Raw genomic sequence first — 22357 nt, forward strand, 5'->3', positions numbered from 1 at the left:
AAGGAACACAGTCTCAGGATAAAAGGGACAAGCCATTTAAGACTGAGAAAAGGAGGAATTTCTTCACTCAGAGGGTGGTGAACCTTTGGAATTCTCAATCGCAAAGGGCTGTGGAAGCTCAATCATTGAGGGTGTTCAGAGATTAATAGATTTCTGGATACTAATAACATCAAGGGCAGCATGGTGGCACAGTGGTTAGTACTACTGCCTCACAGCACCAAGGACCTGGGTTCAATTCCGGCCTCGGGTCACTGTCTGTGTGGAGTTTGCACATTCTCCCCATGTCTGTGTGGGTTTCCTCCCACGCTCCAAAGATGTGCAGGTTAGGTTGATTGGCTGTGCTAAATTGACTCTAGTGTCAGGGGATTAGCAGGGTAAATATGTGGGGTCACGGGAATAGGGCCTGGGTGGGATTGTGGTCAGTGCAGACTCGATGGGCCAAATGGCCTCCTTCTGCACTGTAGGGATTCTATTCGATGATTGTCAGATATGGGGATTGCGTGGAAAAGTTATTGAGGTTGATAATCAATTATGATCTAGTTGAATGACCAGAAAATGTTCGAAATATTCCACAGATGTGGCAGTATCTATTGAGAAAGAAACTGAGTTAATGGTTCAAGTTGATGATGGCTAATCAGAACTGGACAGGAGAAGCCTATTGAATAAAGACTTTTGTTGTCCTGTTTACATCTTCAAGATGTCAGCATAGCCTGGTCCAAATCTGAGCAGGTGCCAACACAGTTAGGAGCTAGCAAAAGACACTTGGTATGTCCACCAGGCTGGGTGACCCAGAGAGGAAACTATCTGAGAAGCTGGCCACTCACCTTTCTGTTGTAAGAAGTGGTGAAGTTTTCTCAGCAGGTGGAAGGGGACAGTGCGGGGGGAATGGGCACTGTCCAGGCAGGACTGGAGATCAGATTGCAGATCCTCAGGCATGGCAAGATCCTCTTTGAGGACCAGGTGGAGTTGCTGCTGGAAGCGATCCTGGACTCTCAGAGCAGTGGCCATTCTCTTCGCACTCAGCAATGCCACCAGGCAGGGCAGCGAGGAGACAACCTGGGGACACAGCCACACACAGTCAATAAGGAGGGCAGTCATTTCCAACTCACTCCTCAGTGAATAAATTCAATACAAAGCCCCAGAAACCTGTACCTGAGTCACACAAACCTGAGAGGAAACAGCGTCCTTTATGGGAGGTTATTGAGCAGAAACATTTAGAGAAGGCACTGAACTGGTGATTCTTCACTCGGTGCTGCGGTATTTAATCTCTCTCACTGCCCGCGGCCCCGCCTCCGCGCCGACTCCACCCGCAGGCTGCACTAGGCCCCGCTAGGCCCCGTCTCCATGGCAACCGCCCCAGGCCGCCGCCATCTTTTTTGGGGACAGAATCCCAACCGGAGGGATAGGAGCGGGTAGAGGGAGGAGCGGCCACGGGCTAGGAGCGGGAGCGAGCGAGGCGGGGGCGCGCAGAGCAACGGGCGGGAGCGAGCGGGCCTAGGCGGGAGCACGCAGACGGGAGCGAGCAGAGCCAGCGGGAGCACGCAGACCCAGGCGGGATCGCGCAGGTCCAGACGGGAGCGAGCAGAGCCAGCGGGAGCGCGCGGGCCCAGGCGGCTGGGCGCGGGGTTTGGGTTGTGCTGCGGGTCGGTGAGGCGAGGCTGGTCTCGGCGCGATGGCGGCTCCGGGCCTCAGGCGCTGTGTCTGGGCTCTGACCCGGCTCCGGGCGCTGCCCCCCGGCGGCTCCCGGCAGCAGCGCGTCCGCCCGCTCTCCTCCAGGTAAGCGGCAACTCCGGGCCCCGAACACCCCCCCCCCCCCCCACACCCCCCCCCACCCCCACACCCCCCCCCACCCCCACACCCCCCCCCACCCCCACCCCCACACCCCCCCCACACCCCCCCCACCCCCACACCCCCCCCCACACCCCCCCCACCCCCACCCCCACACCCCCCCCCACCCCCACACCCCCCACACACAACCCCCTCCCCACATCCCACACACAACTCACCCGCACACAACCCCCCCCCACCCCCACCCACCACCCCCCCCCCCAACCACCCCACCCCCCCCAACCACCCCACCCCCCCCACCCCCCCCCCCCCAACCACCACCCCCCCCCCAACCACCACCCCCCCCCCCCACCACCACCCCCCCCCCCCACCACCCCCCCCCCCCACCACCCCACCACCCCCCCCCCCCAACCACCCCCCCCCCCCCCCCAACCACCACCCCCCCCCCCCCCCCCCACCACCACCACCCCCCCACACTTTGACCACATGCCCTGCTTGGGTGAAGCAGAATTCCTCCTCTCAGCCGAGTCTATTTGTTGAAATTTCAAACTTTCTGATTTGGAAAGAGTCAAGCTGATAATGTATGGCCACTGAGATCTGTGCTCCTGCTTCTAATCAAGTTTCACAACACGGTCAACAAACCTCACTCTACCCACGAGAGAGAAATCTGTTTTCTGGTCATTAGCACGTAAAGCAAAGTGCTATGCTATGTGTAAACCCAACCATGTTCCAACACCCTCTCTCAAAATTATAGCAGGTTCTGTGTGTGTCTCTGTACTGAGACCATTTCACTCAAGCTGTGTAACCTCTTGGAGCTTTTGTGTCCTGCAAACAAGTTACAGAGAGACATAGGATGCAAGACTGGGCGGAGAAATGGCAGATGGACTTCAACCCAGATAAATGTGCAGTGGTCCATTTTGGCAGGTCAAATGGGATGAAGGAGTACAATATAAAGGGAAAGACTCTTAGTACTGTGGAGGATCAGAAGGACCTTGGGGTCCAGGTCCATAGGACTCTAAAATCGGCCCCGCAGGTGGAAGAGGTGGTTAAGAAGGCGTATGGTGTGCTGGCCTTTATCAATCGAGGGATTGAGTTTAGGAGTCCCGGGATAATGATGCAGCTATATGAGACCCTCGTCAGACCCCACTTGGAGTACTGTGCTCAGTTCTGGTCGCCTCATTATAGGAAGGATGTGGAAAAGATTGAAAGGGTGCAGAGGAGATTTACAAGGATGTTGCCTGGATTGAGTGGCATGCCTTATGAGGATAGGCTGAGGGAGCTCGGTCTTTTCTCCTTGGAGAGACGTAGGATGAGAAGAGACCTAATAGAGGTATATAAGATGTTGCGAGGCATAGATCGGGTGGACTCTCAGAGGCATTTTCCCAGGGTGGAAATGGCTGCTACGAGAGGACACAGGTTTAAGGTGCTGGGGGGTAGGTACAGGGGAAATGTTAGGGGGAAGTTTTTCACACAGAGGGTGGTGGGCGAGTGGAATCGGCTGCCGTCAGTGGTGGTGGAGGCAAACTCAATAGGGTCTTTTAAGAGACTCCTGGATGAGTACATGGGACCCAATAGGATGGAGGGTTATAGGTAGGCCTGAAAGGTAGGAATATGTGTAAACGGGTTAGGTTGATTGGCCATGCTAAAATTGCCCTTAGTTTCCTGAGATGCATAGGTTAGAGGGATTAGTGGATAAATATGTAGGGATATGGGGGTAGGGCCTGGGTGGGATTGTGGTCGGTGCAGACTCGATGGGCCGAATGGCCTCTTTCTGTACTGTAGGGTTTCTATGATTCTTTCTATGTTCGGCACAACTTGTGGGGCCGAAGGGCCTGTTTTGTGCTGTAGTTTTTCTATGTTTCTAAACAAGTTAACCTGAAAATCTGTCCAGGAAAATGTTCCTCATTTTTTAATCCTACTACAGATTATTTTTCGATATTTGTTTTATGTGTGTATCGTGGGCTAGTCCAGCATTTATTAACGATCTCTAACCGCCCTTGAGAAGGCAGTGGTGAACAGCTGCTTTGAACCACTGCCATCCATGTGGTATAGGTTCACCCACGGTGCTGTCAGTTTGATTTATTATTATCACATGTTTTTAAAAATGTATTAATCGCAAGTAAGGCTACATTAACATTGCAATGAAGTTACTGTGAATTTCCCCTAATTGGCACACTCCGGCGCCTGTTTGGGTCAATGCACCTAACCAGCATGTTTTCCAGACTGTGGGAGGAAACTGGAGCACCGGAGGAAACCCACGCAGACACGAAGAAAAGCAGATTACTGCGGATACTAGAATCTGAAACCAAAAGAGAAAATGCTGGAAAATCTCAGCAGGTCTGGCAGCATCTGTAAGGAGAGAAAAGAGCTGACGTTTCGAGTCCTGATGACCCTTTGTCAAAGCAGATACGGGGAGAATGTGCAAACTCCAGACAGTGACCCAAATCGGGAATTGAACCTAGGTCCCTGGCGCTGTGAGGCAGCAGTGCTAACCACTGTGCTGCCCCCCAAAAAAAACTTTTCCTTGATTATGCTGGCTATTTTTCCAAAGCAGTGGGAAGTGTAGACGGAGTCAGTGGATGAGAGACTGGTTTGAGTGATGGACTGGGCTTCATTCATGACCAATTGTAGTATCTTGCGGTCTTGGGCAGAGCAGGAGCCATACCAAGCTGTGATACAATCAGAAAGAATGCTTTCTGTGGTGCATTTGTAAAAGTTGGTGAGAGTCGTAACTGACATGCCAAATTTCCTTCGTCTCTTGAGAAATTAGAGGTGTTGGTGGGCTTTCTTAACTATAGTGTCGGCATGGAGAGACCAGGACAGGTTGTTGGTGATCTGGACACTTAGAAACTTGAAGCTCTCAACCATTTCTACTTCGTCCTCATTGATGTAGTCAGGGGCATGTTCTCCACTATGCTTCCTGAAGTTGATGACTATCTTCTCTGTTTTACCGACATTGAGGGAGAGATTATTGCCGTCACACCAGTTCACCACATTCTCCATCTCATTCCTGTACTCTGTCTCGTCATTGAGATCCGACCCACTACAGTGATGTCGTCAGCAAACTTGAAAATCGAGTTGGAGGGGAATTTGGTCACACAGTCATTGGTGCATAAGGAATATAGTAGGGGCTGAGAACACAGCCTTGTGGGGCACCGGTGTTAAGGACAATCTTGGAGATGTTGTTGCCTGTCTTTACTGATTGCAGTCTGTGAGGGAGTTCTAGGAGTTTGATCCAGCGACTGAAGGAACGACCAAAATATATCCAAGACAGGTTGATGTGTGACTTGAGAGGTGATGGTGCTCCCACAGCATTGCTGCTGCCATCTATCTCTGGTAGAAGTCACAGGAGAGGTGGATATTCCTTGATGACTTGCTGTGGTTCATCCAAGCTGCGTGATACAGTGTGCTGGTGGTGGGTGAGATGAATATTGCGACATTGCGGGGGTGGGGGGGAACTGAGATTCTCCCCATGCAGGGTGGGCGTATGGAATGAACCTCCAGGGAGCCAGTTAATTTGTGAAGAGTGAGACTTTTATAATCAGCTGGACTGAAACTTGTTGAGGAAGAGGGTCAATGAAATAGATTACCAGCACAGCTTGTTCAGAGAACAGGGAAAGCAATTAATGCTCCTCAAGTGGGAGATGATTCGGTGTTTGAGGAGAGTCTGCAACTCTGGTTAGATGTGGGCAGATTGCTGGAGTCAAGCACTCCTCACTATCATGTTGCTAAGAAGTTGTTGTTTGTGATGTGAAATTGGGTGTGTATTCTCTGGAGCTTAGAGTAATGGGAGCTGAGCTGAAGGGATTGACAAGGTAGCTACGAGGACATTGTTCCCCCGAATTGGGAATTCTGAAACATGGGCACAGTGTCAGGCTAAGGGGCCAATCATTCAGGACTGAGATGAGGAATCTTTGCCCCAGAGGGTTGTGGTTGCTCCATGTTGCATACATCGGAGGCTGGAAGAGGCAATTTTTGATATCGGGGAATTATGGGATATGGGAACATCCCATCCCAGCCACTGCTTCCTGAAGTCCAGGTCTGAGGTGTTCAAGTCGGGTGACCCTGATCGATACAAGAAATCCAGATACGATCTATGGAAAACCATCAAAGATACCAAGAGACAATACCGGACCAGCTATAGTCCCAGGCTAACCACACAAACACCCACCGATTATGGCAAGGTCTACACAACATAACAGGCTACAAGATGAAGGCAGGTAAAATCGCCGGCACCCATGCATCCCTCCCTGATGAGCTCAATGCATTCTATGCCCGTTTTGAGCAAGAGGTCAGTGAGAGCATGCCCTCCACCCTGGAAGTCTCGGCTGAACCTGTATCCGAGGGTCACCATCGCAGACACCAGTTCGGCTTTCTTGAAAGTTAACTCATGGAAAGCGACTGGTCCTGGTGGGGTATCTAGACGAGCACTCAGATCCTGCGCAGACCAACTGGCATGGGTATTCGGAGGCATCTTTAACCTCTCCTTATACTGATATGAAGTCCCTACCTGCTTCAAGAAGACAACCATTATCCCTGTACCAAAGAAAAGCCGTTAATGACTATCGTCCGGTGGCTCTGACATCCATCATTATGAAGTCCTTCGAAAGGTTAGTCATGGCACACGTCAATTCTGGTCTCCCAGATTGCCTGGATCCACTACAGTTTGCCTATTGCTGCAGCAAGTCCACAGCAGATGCCATCTCCCTGGCCCTGCACTCAACCCTGGAACACCTGGATAACAAGGACACTTATGTCAGATGTCAGACTGCAACAAATACGAAGGGTCATGAACGAAGCCCAGTCCATCACGCAAACCAGCCTCCCATCCATTGACTCAGACTACACTTTCCGCTGCCTCAGAAAAGCAGCCAGCATAATCAAGGACTGCACGCACTCAGACATTCTCTCTTCCACCTTTTCGCGAAAAAGATGCATCTGAGGTCACAGACCAACTGACTCAAGAACAGCTTCTTCCCTGTTGCTAACAGACCTTTGAATGGACCTATTTGTTTCTCTATACCCTTGCTATGACTAACAACTATATTCTGCACCCTCTCTACACACTCAATGAATGCTGTGCTTTTTTTATTCATTCGTAGGACATGGACGCCACTGGCTGGCCAGCATTTATTGCCCATCTCCGGGTTCCCAGATCATTAGGATTAATAGTCTAGCAATAATTCCACTCAGCACTTGCCTCCTTTTGTCTGTATCGCGTGCAAGAGACAATACTTTTCACAGTATCCCAATATATGTGAATAATAAATCAAACCTAAAGCAGGTGGGAAAATGGAGTTGAAGCCCAAGATCAACCAGGATCGTATTGAATGGTAGAACAGGCTCAATGGGCTGAATGGTCTCCTGCTGCTATTTCTTGTGTTTATGAATTTGGCAGTATCTTGTGCTGTTGGTATAGTGGTGTCGGATGGATTGGTTCGTAGACCACTGATTGTAGAGTCTTCTGGTTTAGTTTCATTCTGAAATTGGGCCTGTTCTGTCTTCCAGAAATCGCCCTGAAGGCAAAGTTTTGGAACCAGTCGGAGTGTTTGAAGCACTCAAACAACAAGGAAAATATGAAACTGGTCAGGTAAGAGATTGAGTCCCCACAAGAGGAAGCATCTGCTCTTTGTCTACTCTTGTCAACACCTTTTATCATCTTGTATACCTCAATTAGATCTCCTCTCAATATTCTAAACTCTAGAGAGTATTGGCCTAAACTGCTCAATCTCTCTTCAGAAGACAAACCCCTCATCTCTGGAAACAATCTAGTGAACCTTTTCTGAACTGCCTCTAATGTCACTACATCCTTCCTCAAATCAGGGGACCACAACTGTGCACAATACTCCAGATGTGGTCTCACTAATGCTTTGTACAGTTACAGCAACACTTCCTTACTTTTATACTCTATTCCTTTAGCTATAAATGCCAGAATTCCATTTGCTTTCTTTATTATTTGTGTATAAAATGATGAAGGGGATAGATAGAGTGAACGTTCAAAGACTATTTCCTCGGGTGGATGGAGCTATTACAAGGGGGCATAACTATAGGGTTCGTGGTGGGAGATACAGGACGGATATCAGAGGTAGGTTCTTTACGCAGAGAGTGGTTGGGGTGTGGAATGGACTGCCTGCAGTGATAGTGGAGTCAGACACTTTAGAAACATTTAAGCGGTTATTGGACAGGCACATGGAGCACACCAGGATGATAGGGAGTGGGATAGCTTGATCTTGGTTTCAGATAAAGCTCGGCACAACATCGTGGGCCGAAGGGCCTGTTCTGTGCTGTACTGTTCTATGTTCTATGTTCTATTATCTGCTGTACCTCCATACCAGTTTTCTGTGACTCATGCACGAGGATACCCAGATTCCTCTGCACCGAAGCTCCCCAAGCACCCTCTCCGTTTAGATAATAAGTTGCCTTTAATGGATAACCTCACACACATCCACATTAAACTCCCATCCATTGCATTTTGGCCACTCACCTAACCTTTCCACATTCATTTGTAAATTTCATATTTCCTCATTGCAACTTATTACCCCGTCTATTTTTGCATCATCTGCAAATTTGGCTATAGTACCTTCCATCCCTGTATCCAACTCATTAATATAGATTGGAAATAGCTGGGGCCCGAGGACCAAACCCTGTGGCACCCACAAGTTGCATGTTGCCAACCAGAAAATTTATCCCCACTCTCTGCTTTCCGTTGGTTACAGTAAGAAGTCTCACAACACCAGGTTAAAGTCCAACAGGTTTATTTGGTAGCAAATACCATAAGCTTTCGGAGTGCTGCTCCTTCGTCAGATGGAGTGGAAATGTGCTCTCAAACAGTGCAGAGACACAAAATCAAGTGACAGAATACTGATTAGAATGCGAATCCCTACAACCAGCCAGGTCTTAAAGGTACAGACAATGTGGGTGGAGGGAGCATTAAACACAGGTTTAACAGATGTGTATTGTCTCCAGACAGAAGACTTCTTACTGTGTTCACCCCAGTCCAACGCCGGCATCTCCACATCATTCCGTTGGTTAGCCAGACTTTTATCCAAGCTAATAAATTACCCCTAACCCCATGTGAACGAATCTTGTATGTTAACCTTCTGTGCGGCACTTTAACAAATACCTTCTAGAAATCCAGATATACTATATCCCCAGGGCTGGATCCCCATTATCCACTTAGTTTGTTACATCTTTGAAGAACTCTAACGAATTAGTCAAAGCTGATTTACCCTTCATAAAACCACGCTGACTCTGATGGATTGCGTTTTGACTTCCAAATGTCCTGTTATTGTTTCCTTAATAATGGATTCTAACAATTTCCCAACAAGATGTTAAACTAACTGGCCTACGGTTTCTGACTTTCTGCCTTCCTCTCTTTTTGAATAAGGGGATTACATTAGCATTTTTCCAATCCATTGGAACCTTTCCCACATCCAGGGAGTTTGGGATTATTATGATCAATGGATCTACTATCTCCCCTACTACTTCCCAGAGTGTAGGCCGCTAGAAAAATGTAGGAAATGCTGCCAGTGCTCATCAACTGCCCTACCTCTTATTTTCCTGCCCAGTCCACTGGGGCCAAATCTGTCCTCATGACTATGTAATTGCCTTTGTTTAACTCTGGAAGGTAGGACTCCAGTTTCTCACCCTCAAACTGAATTTTGAATTCTGTCATACTATGATCACCTTCCCTAGAGGATCCTTAACTATGAGGTCATTAATTAATCCCTGCTCATTACACAATACCACAACATAAGAACATAAGAAATAGGAGCAGGAGTAGGTCATCTAGCCCCTCGAGCCTGCCCCGCCATTCAATAAGATCATGGCTGATCTGAAGTGGATCAGTTCCACTTACCTGCCTGATCCCTATAACCCCTAATTCCCTTACCGATCAGGAATCCATCTATCCGTGATTTAAACATATTCAACGAGGTAGCCTCCACCACTTCAGTGGGCAGAGAATTCCAGAGGTTCACCACCCTTTGAGAGAAGAAGTTCCTCCTCAACTCTATCCTAAACTGACCCCCCTTTATTTTGAGGCTGTGCCCTCCAGTTCTAGCTTCCTTTCTAAGTGGAAAGAATCTCTCCACCTCTACCGTATCCAGCCCCTTCATTATCTTATAGGTCTCTATAAGATCCCCCCCTCAGCCTTCTAAATTCCAACGAATACAAACCCAATCTGCTCAGTCTCTCCTCATAATCAACACCCCTCATCTCTGGTATCAACCTGGTCAACCTTCTCTGCACTCCCTCCAAGGCCAATATATCCTTCCGCAAATAAGGGGACCAATACTGCACACAGTATTCCAGCTGCGGCCTCACCAATGCCCTGTACAGATGCAGCAAGACATCTCTGCTTTTATATTCTATCCCCCTTGCGATATAGGCCAACATCCCATTTGCCTTCTTGATCACCTGTTGCACCTGCAGACTGGGTTTTTGCGTCTCATGCACAAGGACCCTCAGGTTCCTTTGCACAGTAGCATGTTGTAATTTTTTTCCATTTAGATAATCCAATTTGCTATTATTTCTTCCAAAGTGAATAACCTCGCATTTGTTAACGTTATACTCCATCTGCCAGATCCTCGCCCACTCACTCAGCCTGTCCAAATCTCTCTGCAGACCTTCTACGTCCTCCACACAATTCACTTTTCCACTTATCTTTGTGTCGTCTGCAAACTTTGTTACCCTACACTCAGTCCCCTCCTCCAGATCATCTATATAAATGGTAAATAGTTGAGGCCCCAGTACCGATCCCTGCGGCACGCCACTAGTTACCATCTGCCAACCAGAAAAGCACCCATTTATTCCGACTCTCTGCTTCCTGTCGGACAGCCAATCCCCAATCCATGCTAACACCCTACCCCCAACTCCGTGTGACCCAATCTTCTTCAGCAACCTTTTGTGAACAACGTATTGCTCCAGGAAACAGCCTCTAATACATTCAATGAACTCTCGCTCAAGGCTACCCATGCTAATTTGATTAACCCAGTGAACTATTCTTTGTTCTTTTCTTGGTATTCAGGAGAATGAAAGGGGCTTTTATTGAAATATAGAAGATTGGGAGAGTACCTGACAGGGTGGATATGGGGAGAATCTGGATTTAGAGTTCACCATCTTGGGACAGGAAGTTCAACTGTTTAGGACTAAGATGAGAAATTTATTCCTTCTGGGAATTGTAAATCTTTGGGATTTTCCATCTGGGTGGGCTGTGGATTCTCAGTCAGAGTATATTCCAGATTGATGTCGATAGATTTTTGGATATTTGGGAAATTGACGGATATGGGGATCAGGCAGGAAGTGGAGTTGATGTCTAAGATCACCCTGGATCATATTGAATGATGGAGCAGGCTCAAAGGGCCCAATAATCTATTCCTCTGTCTCTTATTGTTGTGCTCAGTCCTGGATTGCAGTCCTGTGTGATGGCAGCAAGGGTGTAGCCTTATCCTGGATTGCTGGAGCAGTCCCTGACCTTTTCTTGTCTTCTCTCTCTGTAGTTGTTTCTGCACAGTGTGTTTGGTTACCGAGGTATAGTCCTATTCCCCTGGCATGCCAGGCTGTATGACCGTGATGTGGCATCCTGCAGCTCTGACAGGTAAGGAATGAATGTCCTCGAACAACTCATTGCGATCCCTGGTTTTATCTTACTCAAGCTTTAAGATTAAAGCTGTTTATTAGGATTCCCAAATAATTCACTGTAGTTTTCATTGGATTGTATTTCCCTGTTCAGGTGCCTTCCACTCTGAACAGAGTGGTTCTGGAATGGAGAGGCACCTCAACAGAGTGGCTTCATTGGGAATTTGGAGGAAAGGGGAAATGATCTAGTATGTAAACTCAGTAGATAGATTATATATAGACTAGACTAATGTAAATATTAAGAGTTATGTTATAGCTACAGGAACTACATTAAGGTAAGAGTTACAGCTTTTTTATAAAAAAGAGAACCTTAATAAATGTTCCACTGGGTGTAAATTTAACATAAGAGTCTTTAGGCTAAAGTTATGGCCGGGGACCTCAGTCCTGTGTGTGCATGTGGGAATTCATAGACACGCCTTGCAGTCTGGATGACCACGTGTGCAGGAAGTGCCACAGATTTGACCAACTTGAGCTCTGGGTTTCGGAGCTTGACCTTTGGCTCGGGGCTTTGAGGTGTGTCCATAAGACTGAGAGTTATGTGGACAGCACGTTTTTAGATGTGGTCATCCTGCATCTTAAGGAAGTTCAGTGTCAGAGAGGGAATGGGAGACCATTAGTCAGAAGAAAGGAGGCAGGCAGGAAGTTAGGAAGGCCCCAGAGTGCATCTCGCTCAAGAACCATTTTTCTGTGTTGGAAATCGGTGAGAGTGATGGTTCCTCTGGGGAATGCAGCCAGGGCCAAGTTCACAGCACCGTGGGTGGCTCAGCTACACCAGCGGGGAAGAGTAAGCCTGGAAGAGCATTAGTGATAGGAGACTTGATAGTGCGGGGTGTAGTCAGGTGTTTCTGCAGCTACAGACGTGACTCCGGGATGGTATGCTCCCTCCCTGCTGCCAGGGTCCGGGATATCACTGAACGGCTACAGGGATACTGAATGGGGAGGGTGAACAGTCGGAGGTCATTGTTCACATTGGTACCAAGAACATAGATAGAAAGAGGGAGGAGGTCCTGCAACAAGAGTTTAGGGAGCTAGGTAGCAGAATGAAAAGCAAGACTTCAAAGGTTGTAACCTCTAGATTTACTCTCAGTGCTCGTGAGTATAGGAATAAGAGGATGGAGCAGATCAATGTGTGGCTAAAGAGATAGTGCAGGAGGGCCCTTTAGTTTCCTGCATCACTGGGTCCATGTCTGGGGAAGGTGGGAACTTTGCAAGTTGGGATGGGTTGCACCTAAACCAGAATGGGACTAACATCCTTGTAGGGAGGTTTGCTACAGCTGTTGGGGTGGGTTAAACTAATTTGGTTGGGGGGGCGGGGGCAGTGGGATATGGCGTGGAGGTGTAGTAGGGGCTGACGCACAGCAAAATATAGAAGAAAAAGCTAGTCAGCCTGGAAGACAGAGTGATTATAGACAAGTTAAGAGTAGTATAGCAAGGCTGGATGGCATTTATTATAATGCAGAGTCTTGCGAGTAAGACAGATGAGTTGAGGGTGTTTATTAACAGATGGATAAATGATATTGCTGTCACAGAGACATGGTTGAGGAAGGGGCAGGACTGACGGATCAATATTCCGGGGTGTAGAATCTTCAGGCAGTACAGTGGGGAGTGTAAAAGCGAAGATGGTGTCGGAATATTGATCAAGGAGTCAGTTGCTGCAGTAGGGAGGGAAGATAATTTAGAAAGTTCCCCAAATGAGTCCAAATGAGTAGAATGTTGAAAGGGGGGCAATTACATTGCTTGGAGTGTACTATAGGCCCCCAAACAGTCAGGGAGAGCGAGATGGGCAGGCATGTAGGCAAATCTCAGTGAAGTGTAGAAATAATAGGGTAATAATAGTGGGGGATTTCAACTTCCCCAACATTAACTGGCATAGTCAAAGTATGAAAGGCTTAGAGGGGGCAGAATTCTTAAAGTGCGTCCAGGAGAGCTTTTTATGCCAAGATGAAGAAAGTCCTAAAATAGAGGGGGTGGTGCTGGATCTAGCTTTAGGGAATGAAGCCAGGCAGGTGGCACAAGTTTCAGTGGGGGAGCATTTTGGTGATGGAACATAGAACATTACAGTGCAGTACAGGCCCTTCGGCCCTCGATGTTGTGCCGACCAGTGAAGCCAATCTAAAGCCCCTCTAATCTACACTATTCCAATATCATCCATATGTTTATCCAATAACCATTTGAATGCTCTTAATGTTGACGAGTCCACTACTGCTGCAGGCAGGGCATTCCACGCCCTTACTACTCTCTGAGTAAAGAACCTACCTCTGACATCTGTCCTATATCTCTCACCCCTCAATTTAAAGCTATGTCCCCTTGTGTTAGCCATCACCATCCGAGGAAAAAGGCTCTCACTATCCACCCTATCTAATCCTCTGATCATCTTGTATGCCTCCATTAAGTCACCTCTTAACCTTCTTTTCTCTAATGAAAACAACCTCAAGTCCCTCAGCCTTTCCTCATACGATCTTCCCACCATACCAGACAACATCCTGGTAAATCTCCTCTGCACCCTTTCCAACACTTCCACATCTTTCCTATAATGCGGCGACCAGAACTGTACGCAATACTCCAAATGCGGCCGCACCAGAGTTTTGTACAGTTGCAGCATGACCTGGCTCCGAAACTCAATCCCTCTACCAATAAAAGTTAACACACCGTATGCCTTCTTAACAACCCTATCAACCTGGGTGCCAACTTTCAGGGATCTATGCACATGGACACCCAGATCCCTCTGTTCATCCACACTACCAAGTATCTTACCATTAGCCCAGTACTCTGTAATCCTGTTACTCCTTCCAAAGTGAATGACCTCACACTTTTCCACATTAAACTCCATTTGCCACCTCTCAGCCCAGCTCTGCAGCTTATCTATGTCCCTCTGTAACCTGCCACTTCCCTCCGCACTGTCTACAACTCCACCGACTTTAGTGTCATCCGCAGTGACCATAACTCAGTAGGATTGAAGGTAGTTACGGAAAGGGACAAAAAAACCCTGAAATAAAGGTTCTGAATTGCAGAGGGTCAGTTTTAATAGGATAAGACAGGACCTGGCCAAAGTAACTGGGAGCAGCAACTTGTAGGAAAATCTACAGCAGTGTGGTGGGATTCATTCAAAACGGAAATAGAGAGAATACTGGCCAATCGTGAAACTGCAGGATGGGAGCAACATATCCAGAGAAGCCTGGATGTCAAGAGATATCCAGGGTTGGATAAGGGAATAAAGGAGGCTTATGGCAGATACTGAATGCGCAAAACAGCAGAAGCCCAAGAACAGTATAGAAAGTGCAGGGGGTTACTTAAACAATAAATTAGGAGAGCAAAGAGGGAGCAGGTAAAAACACTGGTGGGTAAAGTAAAGGAAAATCCCAAGGTGTCTTATAAGTATGTTAAGGGAAGGAGGATGACTGGGGAAAGAGTAGGGCCCATTAGAGACCAACATGGCAATGTGTGTATGGAGTTGGAAGATGTAGGTGAGGTTTTAAATGAGTATTTTGCATTTGTGTTCACTGTGGAGAAAGGTGATGCAGGTATAAAATCAGTGAGGAACATTCTGATTTACTTCAACTTAACATCGAGAGGGAGGAGGTATTAAACAGGCCAAAAAGTGGATAAATTCCCAGGCCCAGATGAGATGTCTCTTCAGGCAAGGGAGGAGATTGCAGGGGCTCTGACAGCAATTTTCAAATCCTCTCTGGCCACGGTGCCAGAGGACTGGAGGACGGCTAATGTGGTACCATTATTCAAGAAGGGAAGTAAGGATGACCCAGTTAGTTACAGGCCAGTGAGTCTGAAATCAGTGGCAGGGAAATTATTAGAAAGTATTCTGAGGGACAGAATTAATCTCCACTTGGAGAAGCAAGGATTAACCAAGGATAGTCAGCATGGCTTTGTCTGGAGAGAGATCATGTCTTACAAATTGGACTGAATTTTTTGAGGAGGTGACTGGGTGTGTAGATGAGGGCAGTGCAGTTGCTGTAGTTGACATGGACTTCAGTCAGGCCTTTGACAAGGGCCCACATGAGAGGCTAATGAAGATGGAGCTGTATAAAACGCTGGTTAGACCACAGCTGGAGTACTATGCGGTTGCCACACTATAGGAAGGTTGTGATTGTATTGGAGAAGGTGCAGAGGAGATTCACCAGGATGTTGCCTGGGCTGGAGCCTTTCAGCTATCAAGAGAGTCTGGATAGCTTGGGGTTGTTTTCCTTAGAGCAGAGAAGGTTGAAGGGGGAACCTGATCGTGGTGTATAAAATCAGGAGCAGCAGAGTTAGGGTGGATAGGAAGGAACATTTCCCCTTAGCAGAGGGGTCAATAACCAGGGGGCATAGATTTAAGGTAAAGGTGACAGGCATACTGTATTCAACCTTGCCATCTTTGGCCTCAGCTGGTTAAGGTAGTGAGTAGCCGGGTGATTCAGACCAGGAATGTCCCGGGGGAATCATGTTCTGTACAGTTAATGGAGGATGTGCTTCAGTTGCCTTGAATGATGTCAGTGACACTACGTCAAGGCAATGAGTAACCACCTTCAGGAGGGAGAAGAAACTGCTGAGGAAAGAAAATGGCGTAAGCAAGAGTACTCGGGGGTGGGGTGAGGCAGCACAGAGCCCTTCCATAGCTGATTAGGATGGGGATTGGAGCCAGCACAGAGCCCAGTCTGCATACTGCAGCATGGTGGCTAAGTGGAGCCAGCACAGAGTCCAATTGATGGTATTGGAATGGTCCATTTTGCCAAGCGCTCTGAAAGCTGCTGCCCAGTTTATGTGGTGCTGCTGTAGGCGTCTACACAAGAAGGAATGAAATGAGGCTAAGTAAACTGTTCAAATTGATATTAAACAGTTGGCCCAGGAATTTCTCCCAGTTGGCCACTGTGACTTTAACAGAAGTTTGGCAAATCCCTGGCGAGATCTGGAAACAGAGTTTGTGCTGGAGGTATATCGGGAGAATCCAGCAGGAATTCTTAGCACTGGGGTCTGGAATCCTGTAAGTGGGATTGCATCAATGTTTCCGGGGCACGAGGTCCCCTTTCTAATTACTTTCAGCATATTTATCATTGTTTTGGAATGATTTTCCCACTCCTAACTCATAGGTGTGTTTGTTCAGAGCCTTGCTATGGAGGTGTATCTGTACAAGTCTTTGCTGTTTGAAGCGGAAACAGGCAGTGTCTTGAGTTTAATATTCTCCTGCTGCACCATGGCTGAATTAACCTTTCGTGTGTCTCCCACACAGTAAAACAGAAAGCTCGGGAAATCAAGGTTCCAAAGAGGTCAAAGGCAAAACTCACACCTACTATCAGGTGTTGATCGACACCAGGGATTGTCCTCATATAGTAAGTGTGAGCACCCTTGCACAGTCAGTGGGAGATGGTGCAGGGCGTTACTTATCCAGGACTGTTCTGCTAGGTTTTGTGTGTGGGAAGGTATATTCTGAAAGGGGTAACAGGCAAAACCAGAATGATGGGAAGTTTCCAGAATGTTCTAAGCTGCAGAAAAATCTTGTCATAGAATCATAGAAACCCTACAGTGTAGAAGGAGGCCATTCGGCCCATTGGGTCTGCACCGACCGCAATCCCACCTCAGCCTTACCCCCACTACCCCACACATTTACCCCACGAATCCCTCTAACCTACACATCCCAGGACAATAAGGGGCAATTTTAGCATGGCCAATCAACCTAACCCGCACATCTTTGGACTGTGGGAGGAAACTGGAGTACCCGGAGGAAACCCACGCAGACACGGGGAGAATGTGCAAAGTCCACACAGACAGTGACCCAAGCCGGGAATCGAATCCAGGTCCTTGGAGCTGTGAGGCAGCAGTGCTAACCACTGTGCTACCGTGCCACTCATGATCTCTGGACTCCAAGTGGAAGTCTTTAGTGAGGCAGAAAGCAAAGAATTGTTTGAGTTTTTTCCTGAACATGGTTCTTCATATTAATAATAAATCATTCCATCACTCCTAATGTCTCAGTGCATGTAAAGGCACTGGCCCATGCGACTATGGCATTGGGACAGGGAGATCCCAGAGACTGGGTTAGTTTCTGTTGGCCAGCGGTCCTGCTGTTGATCACTGTTCAGTGTCCTGATAAGTCCCAGTGTACAGAGTAGGTAAAGCTTGAATCTGATGTTCCAGCTCTGTGGGTTATCCAACTGTGTGCCTTCTCTGGGTTTAAACAGAAAGATTGATGTTATGAACAAAGTACTGGGGAGCAAGCAGCATCTGAGGAGCTGAAGCCCAGTGCCTCAAGGGAGGGGAGAGGAATCGGGTGGGGCTCGATGAGAATTGGTGCTGTAGAGAGAATTGGGGATGTGGGTGTCGGGGGATGTGGGTGTCGGGGGAATGTGGGAATTGGGGATTTGGGTGTCGGGGGAATGTGGGAATTGGGGATGTGGGTGTCGGGGGAATGTGGGAATTGGGGTGGGGATGTATTGTGGCTGAGGGGAAATTAATGCTTGTGGGATTCATTTTGCAACACAACATGGAGGGGGGACCTGAATTAACAGAGGGGCAATTGTTATTTTTCCGTTGGCATTCAGGTAATGTTGGGTTGGAGTTGGTAATCTTTGGTATGCCAGGAGCAGTAAACTCAGCTGCCATTATCTTGTATTTTTCTCCGAGTAATTAAATGTGTGTTTTCCTCTTGTAGTCTCAGAGGTCGCAGACTGAAGCAGTGACCTTTCTCGCAAATCATGATGACAGCAGAGCTCTTTATGCGATTCCAGGTAAAATGGTGATCTTTTGTTTATGGTGCAAAAGCAGGAGGGCCCCAGGTTTGCAGATTCACAGTTATTACAGTGCCGGAGGAAGTCAGTTAGCCCATTGTGTCTGCACTGGCTTGATGCCTCGATCGAACCTGCCTCCACCTTACATTCCGGACCCCAACCACTCACTCTGACAAAGTTTTTTTCACATCACATTTGTTTCTTTTGCAAGTCACTTTAAATCTGTGCCCACTTGTTCCCGATCCTTTTATGAGCACGAACCATTCTTATGAACACCTTCTGCACTCCCCAGTCATTCACATACTTTCTACAGTGTGACACCCAGAACTGTTCACAATATTCCAGCTGAGGTCTAACTAGTGTCTTGTATAAGTTCAGCATAACTGCTTTGCTCTTGTACTTTATATCTCTAGCAATAAAGCCTTGGATGCCACATGCTTTACTAACTGCTTTCTCCACCTATCCCACCACCTTCAGTATTCTACGCACATGTACACTCAGGCCCTTCTGCTCCTGCACCCCTTTAAGAACTTTATCCCTTATTTTATATTGTCTCTCCATGTTCTTCCTGTTAAAGTGCATCATGTTAGAGGAGGTAGTGGTATTATCACTGGACGAGGGTTCAGATCTCACCGTGGCAGATGGTGAAATTTGAATTCAATGAAACAAACATCTGGAATTAAGAATCTATTGATGACCGTGAAACCATTGCTGATTGTTGTAAAAACCCATCTGGTTCCCTAATTTCCTTTTGGGAAGGAAATCCGCCATCCTACCTGATTTGGCCTACATGTGACTCCAGATCCACAGCAATGTGGTTGATTCTTTAAAAAAGAAATGTCCCCACAAAGGCAATTGGAGATGGGCAAGAAATGCTGGTCTTGCCAGCGTCGCCCATATCCCATTAAAGATTTTTTAAAATCACACGTTTCCGGATTGAACTTCATCTGCCACCTGTCTGCCCACTCCACCAACCTGCCTGTCTGTTGAAGTTCTACACTGTTCTCTTCATGGTTTACAATACTTCCAAGTTTTGTGTATTCCCTAAATTGTCCCCTGCACACCAAGATCCAGATCAATGATATATATCAGGTAAAGCAAGGGTCCCAATACTGACAGGCACGTTTGGTTTCATTGGTCAGAACATTGAATGCAAGAGTTGGGACGTCTTGTTGAAGTTGTACAAGACATTGGTAAGGCCACACTTGGAATACTGTGTGCAGTTCTGGTCACCCTATTATAGAAAGGATATTATTAAACTAGAAAGAGTGCAGAAAAGATTTACTAGGATGCTACCAGGACTTGATGGTTTGAGTTTTAAGGAGAGGCTGGATAGACTGGGACTTTTTTCTCTGCAGCGTAGAAGGCTGAGGGGTGACCTTATAGAGGTCTATAAAATAATGAGGGGCATAGATCAGCTAGATAGTCAATATCTTTTCCCAAAGGTAGGGAAGTCTAAAACTAGAGAGCATAGGTTTAAGGTGAGAGGGGAGAGATACAAAAGGGTCCAGAGGGGCAATTTATTCACAGAGGGTGGTGAGTGCCTGGAACAAGCTGCCAGAGGCAGTATTAGAGGCGGGTACAATTTTGTCTTTTAAAAAGCATTTAGATAGTTACATGGATAAGATGGGTATAGAGGGATATGGGCCAAACGTGGGCAATTGGAACTAGCCTAATTGTAAAAATTGGGCGGCATGGACAAGTTCCATGCTGTAAACCTCTATGACACTATAACCATCTTCCAAAACAGAAAACTAATTGCTGAGCAGGACTCCAGGGACTCTTGCATGACCTGCCTAGCTCTCTTAGACTGCCTGGTGGTCACCCATTTCCTCTCTGCTTCCAGGCTATTAAGCTGCAGTGTGAGCACCTCACTGAACGTGCTATCCACATCGCTCTCAGCCTTGTGGATCTGCCACAGTGACCCCAGCTGCTGCTCGAGCTGTGAAACTTCGAGTCCAGGTTTCTGCAATTGGCAGCACTTCCTGCACGTATAGTTGTCCAGAACGCTGGTCGCATTCGTGACTTGCACATATTACAGGATACACATTCTACTCGACTAAGCTGTCCTGCCATGTTGTTGTTAATTAGCTGAAATCAACTGGGCAGCTTTAATACCCCCAGAACAGTGAGGGGAAATCGGCTTGGCTTACTATTCCAGTTTTCTGTCCACGCCACGACTGGACATTCAAACTAAATTGTGAGATACCTCCAAGTTGAATAGCCTGTGGACCCAAACCATGTAGGGTCTTATTTGAGGAATGGTGTATGAGCAATTTTCTGAGGTGTCCCCTGGGGTGCCCTGTATATAGTTGACCTCACTCAACCAATACATAGACTGCAAAAGATAGTATATAGTTAAAGAATGAAAAGGAATTTATTTGCTAATGCATGCATCAGGAGGGAGACACAGTCAATGAGGGTTGACTCTGAGCTAATATTGCTAGGTAAGATTATATTATTCTGAACATTTCAATATCCCACCCAGTCTTGTCAATCAGACTGCAGGGTCCAATCACGATATTAGACATTATTACCTTAGCCAATAACGTTCCACCTGTCAATAGGAATAGGAGCTTATTAGCTTATTGCCCATGTAGGCTCCTCCCCCATTACCTAGGAAACCTAACCCACGTCAATTCCGGTAACCAAGGCCATAGTTAACATCTGTGATTTTTAATTGGTGAAAGGAGTCACTCTTTCGCTGGAACCAGGGCCGCCTTTATGAGCTTGAGAGACTGCTCCAGCCTCGCTACCCATGAATGAATTTACTCCCTTAAATAGCAGGCCTATGATTAAACTTGTTTTCGCATGTCCAAAAACAGACAAGAGAAGCTGCCTTTCTGTGCTCCATTGTATTGAAAGAAGTTAGCCTGTTTATCACTGTGTTTCCCATCATGCTGCATTCAGAACGAAGTTGACCAAGGCGCACAATACATATGTATTAAAAATACAGTTTAAACTTATAATACTTGGTTAATTCATGGTTGTACAGTTTATAATACCTTTGCATATTTTGTTCCAGGCACATTGTGAATTCTGACTATATATAAGGCACTTTATAACTACCTTAACTGAGTCTATTTATTATAGTAAAACTAAAATGAAAGGCCTCAAACTAAGAATTCTATACTACCCTCCCCGTCAAATGGTCATAGGAGAGACTATCGCCACCTTTGGAAGTGTCAGTCGGATAGAATCAATACATTCACAAGGTTGCATTCGTTCGGAACAGTGCTGCTTGTGTGCTAGATCACACAGGTCCCATTCACCCATCACCCCAGTGTGTTGGCTCCAGCTCCAGCAATGCCTCAACTTTGCTACATTTGGTGCTATGTGGTTTTATTGGGAAGGGCCGGAAGCTGCAGGATGGGCTGGCATTCTGATTTTCACATCTGGTTTTGATATAGCTGGAGGAATTTGCAAAGTGAAACCATTGAGTCACAACACGCTAACCAAAGCAGGTAAAGACTATGGGTCTGTTTATAAGATGTGAACATTTGTCTTGTGTTAGGTTTAGACTACGTGAGCCATGAAGACATCCTGCCTTACAGCTCCTCAGATAGAAACCCCATTCAGCACGAGTTATTCGAAAGATTTCTCTCCTATGACCCTGCAAAAGGTATGTCTGAAATCAGTCTGCAAACAGTTACGTGTCTGCTTTGCATGTTCTTGCTTTTGATGCTGTGAGTTTCTTTGTGTAGTTATGCAAATGGGCTGTAATTGTTAGATTTGCAGCATTCACATTGCTGTGTAATGTGTGGGCACCAAATTGAAGATGAGAGAAGAGAACTGTTTATAAATAAGGTGGTCTGAAATGGGAGGGGCAGAAGTGATTTCCAGAGAGACTATAGCTTGGTTCAGCTTAGGATGCTGTCTCTCCTGCCCACGCAGAGTTAAAGGTTTGTGGCTTCAAACCTCCCTCTGGAACTAGAGCAAATACTATCAGACAATCCATTGCAGGACTGAGGGAGTTCTCCACCATCGGACAGGCAGGACTGGGACTGCGCTGCACTGTCGGAGCGACAGGACTGGGACTGCGCTGTTCTGTCGGAGCGGCAGGACTGGGACTGCGCTGCACTGTCGGAGCGACAGGACTGGGACTGCGCTGTTCTGTCGGAGCGACAGGACTGGGACTGCGCTGCACTGTCGGAGCGACAGGACTGGGACTGCGCTGCTCTGTCGGAGCGACAGGACTGGGACTGCGCTGCACTGTC

General features: G+C 47.2%; 2 protein-coding genes across 3 annotated transcripts in view; one reads left to right on the plus strand and one right to left on the minus strand.

Annotated features, from left to right (window-relative positions):
• vma12 (vacuolar ATPase assembly factor VMA12) overlaps positions 1 to 1306 on the minus strand; it is a 28426-nt gene extending 27120 nt beyond the window's left edge. Inside the window, exons 1-2 of the mRNA XM_078224586.1 lie at positions 1168 to 1306; positions 825 to 1056 (exon numbers count right to left, since the gene is read on the minus strand). Coding sequence (XP_078080712.1) covers positions 825 to 1008 — 184 coding nt within the window. The 5' untranslated portion in view covers positions 1009 to 1056; positions 1168 to 1306. The remainder of the gene's footprint in view (positions 1 to 824; positions 1057 to 1167) is intronic.
• A 328-nt stretch (positions 1307 to 1634) lies between these two features.
• Positions 1635 to 22357, plus strand: part of poldip2 (polymerase (DNA-directed), delta interacting protein 2) — a 48278-nt gene continuing 27555 nt past the window's right edge. For both annotated transcript variants that reach the window (XM_078224575.1, XM_078224576.1), the window contains exons 1-6: positions 1635 to 1776; positions 7297 to 7378; positions 11289 to 11386; positions 16649 to 16748; positions 18065 to 18140; positions 21655 to 21762. In XM_078224575.1, the coding sequence (XP_078080701.1) occupies positions 1673 to 1776; positions 7297 to 7378; positions 11289 to 11386; positions 16649 to 16748; positions 18065 to 18140; positions 21655 to 21762 (568 nt within the window). In that variant the 5' untranslated portion in view covers positions 1635 to 1672. The remainder of the gene's footprint in view (positions 1777 to 7296; positions 7379 to 11288; positions 11387 to 16648; positions 16749 to 18064; positions 18141 to 21654; positions 21763 to 22357) is intronic.

The sequence above is a fragment of the Mustelus asterias genome, chromosome 12, assembly GCF_964213995.1.
Source record: "Mustelus asterias chromosome 12, sMusAst1.hap1.1, whole genome shotgun sequence".
Classification (NCBI taxonomy): domain Eukaryota; kingdom Metazoa; phylum Chordata; class Chondrichthyes; order Carcharhiniformes; family Triakidae; genus Mustelus; species Mustelus asterias.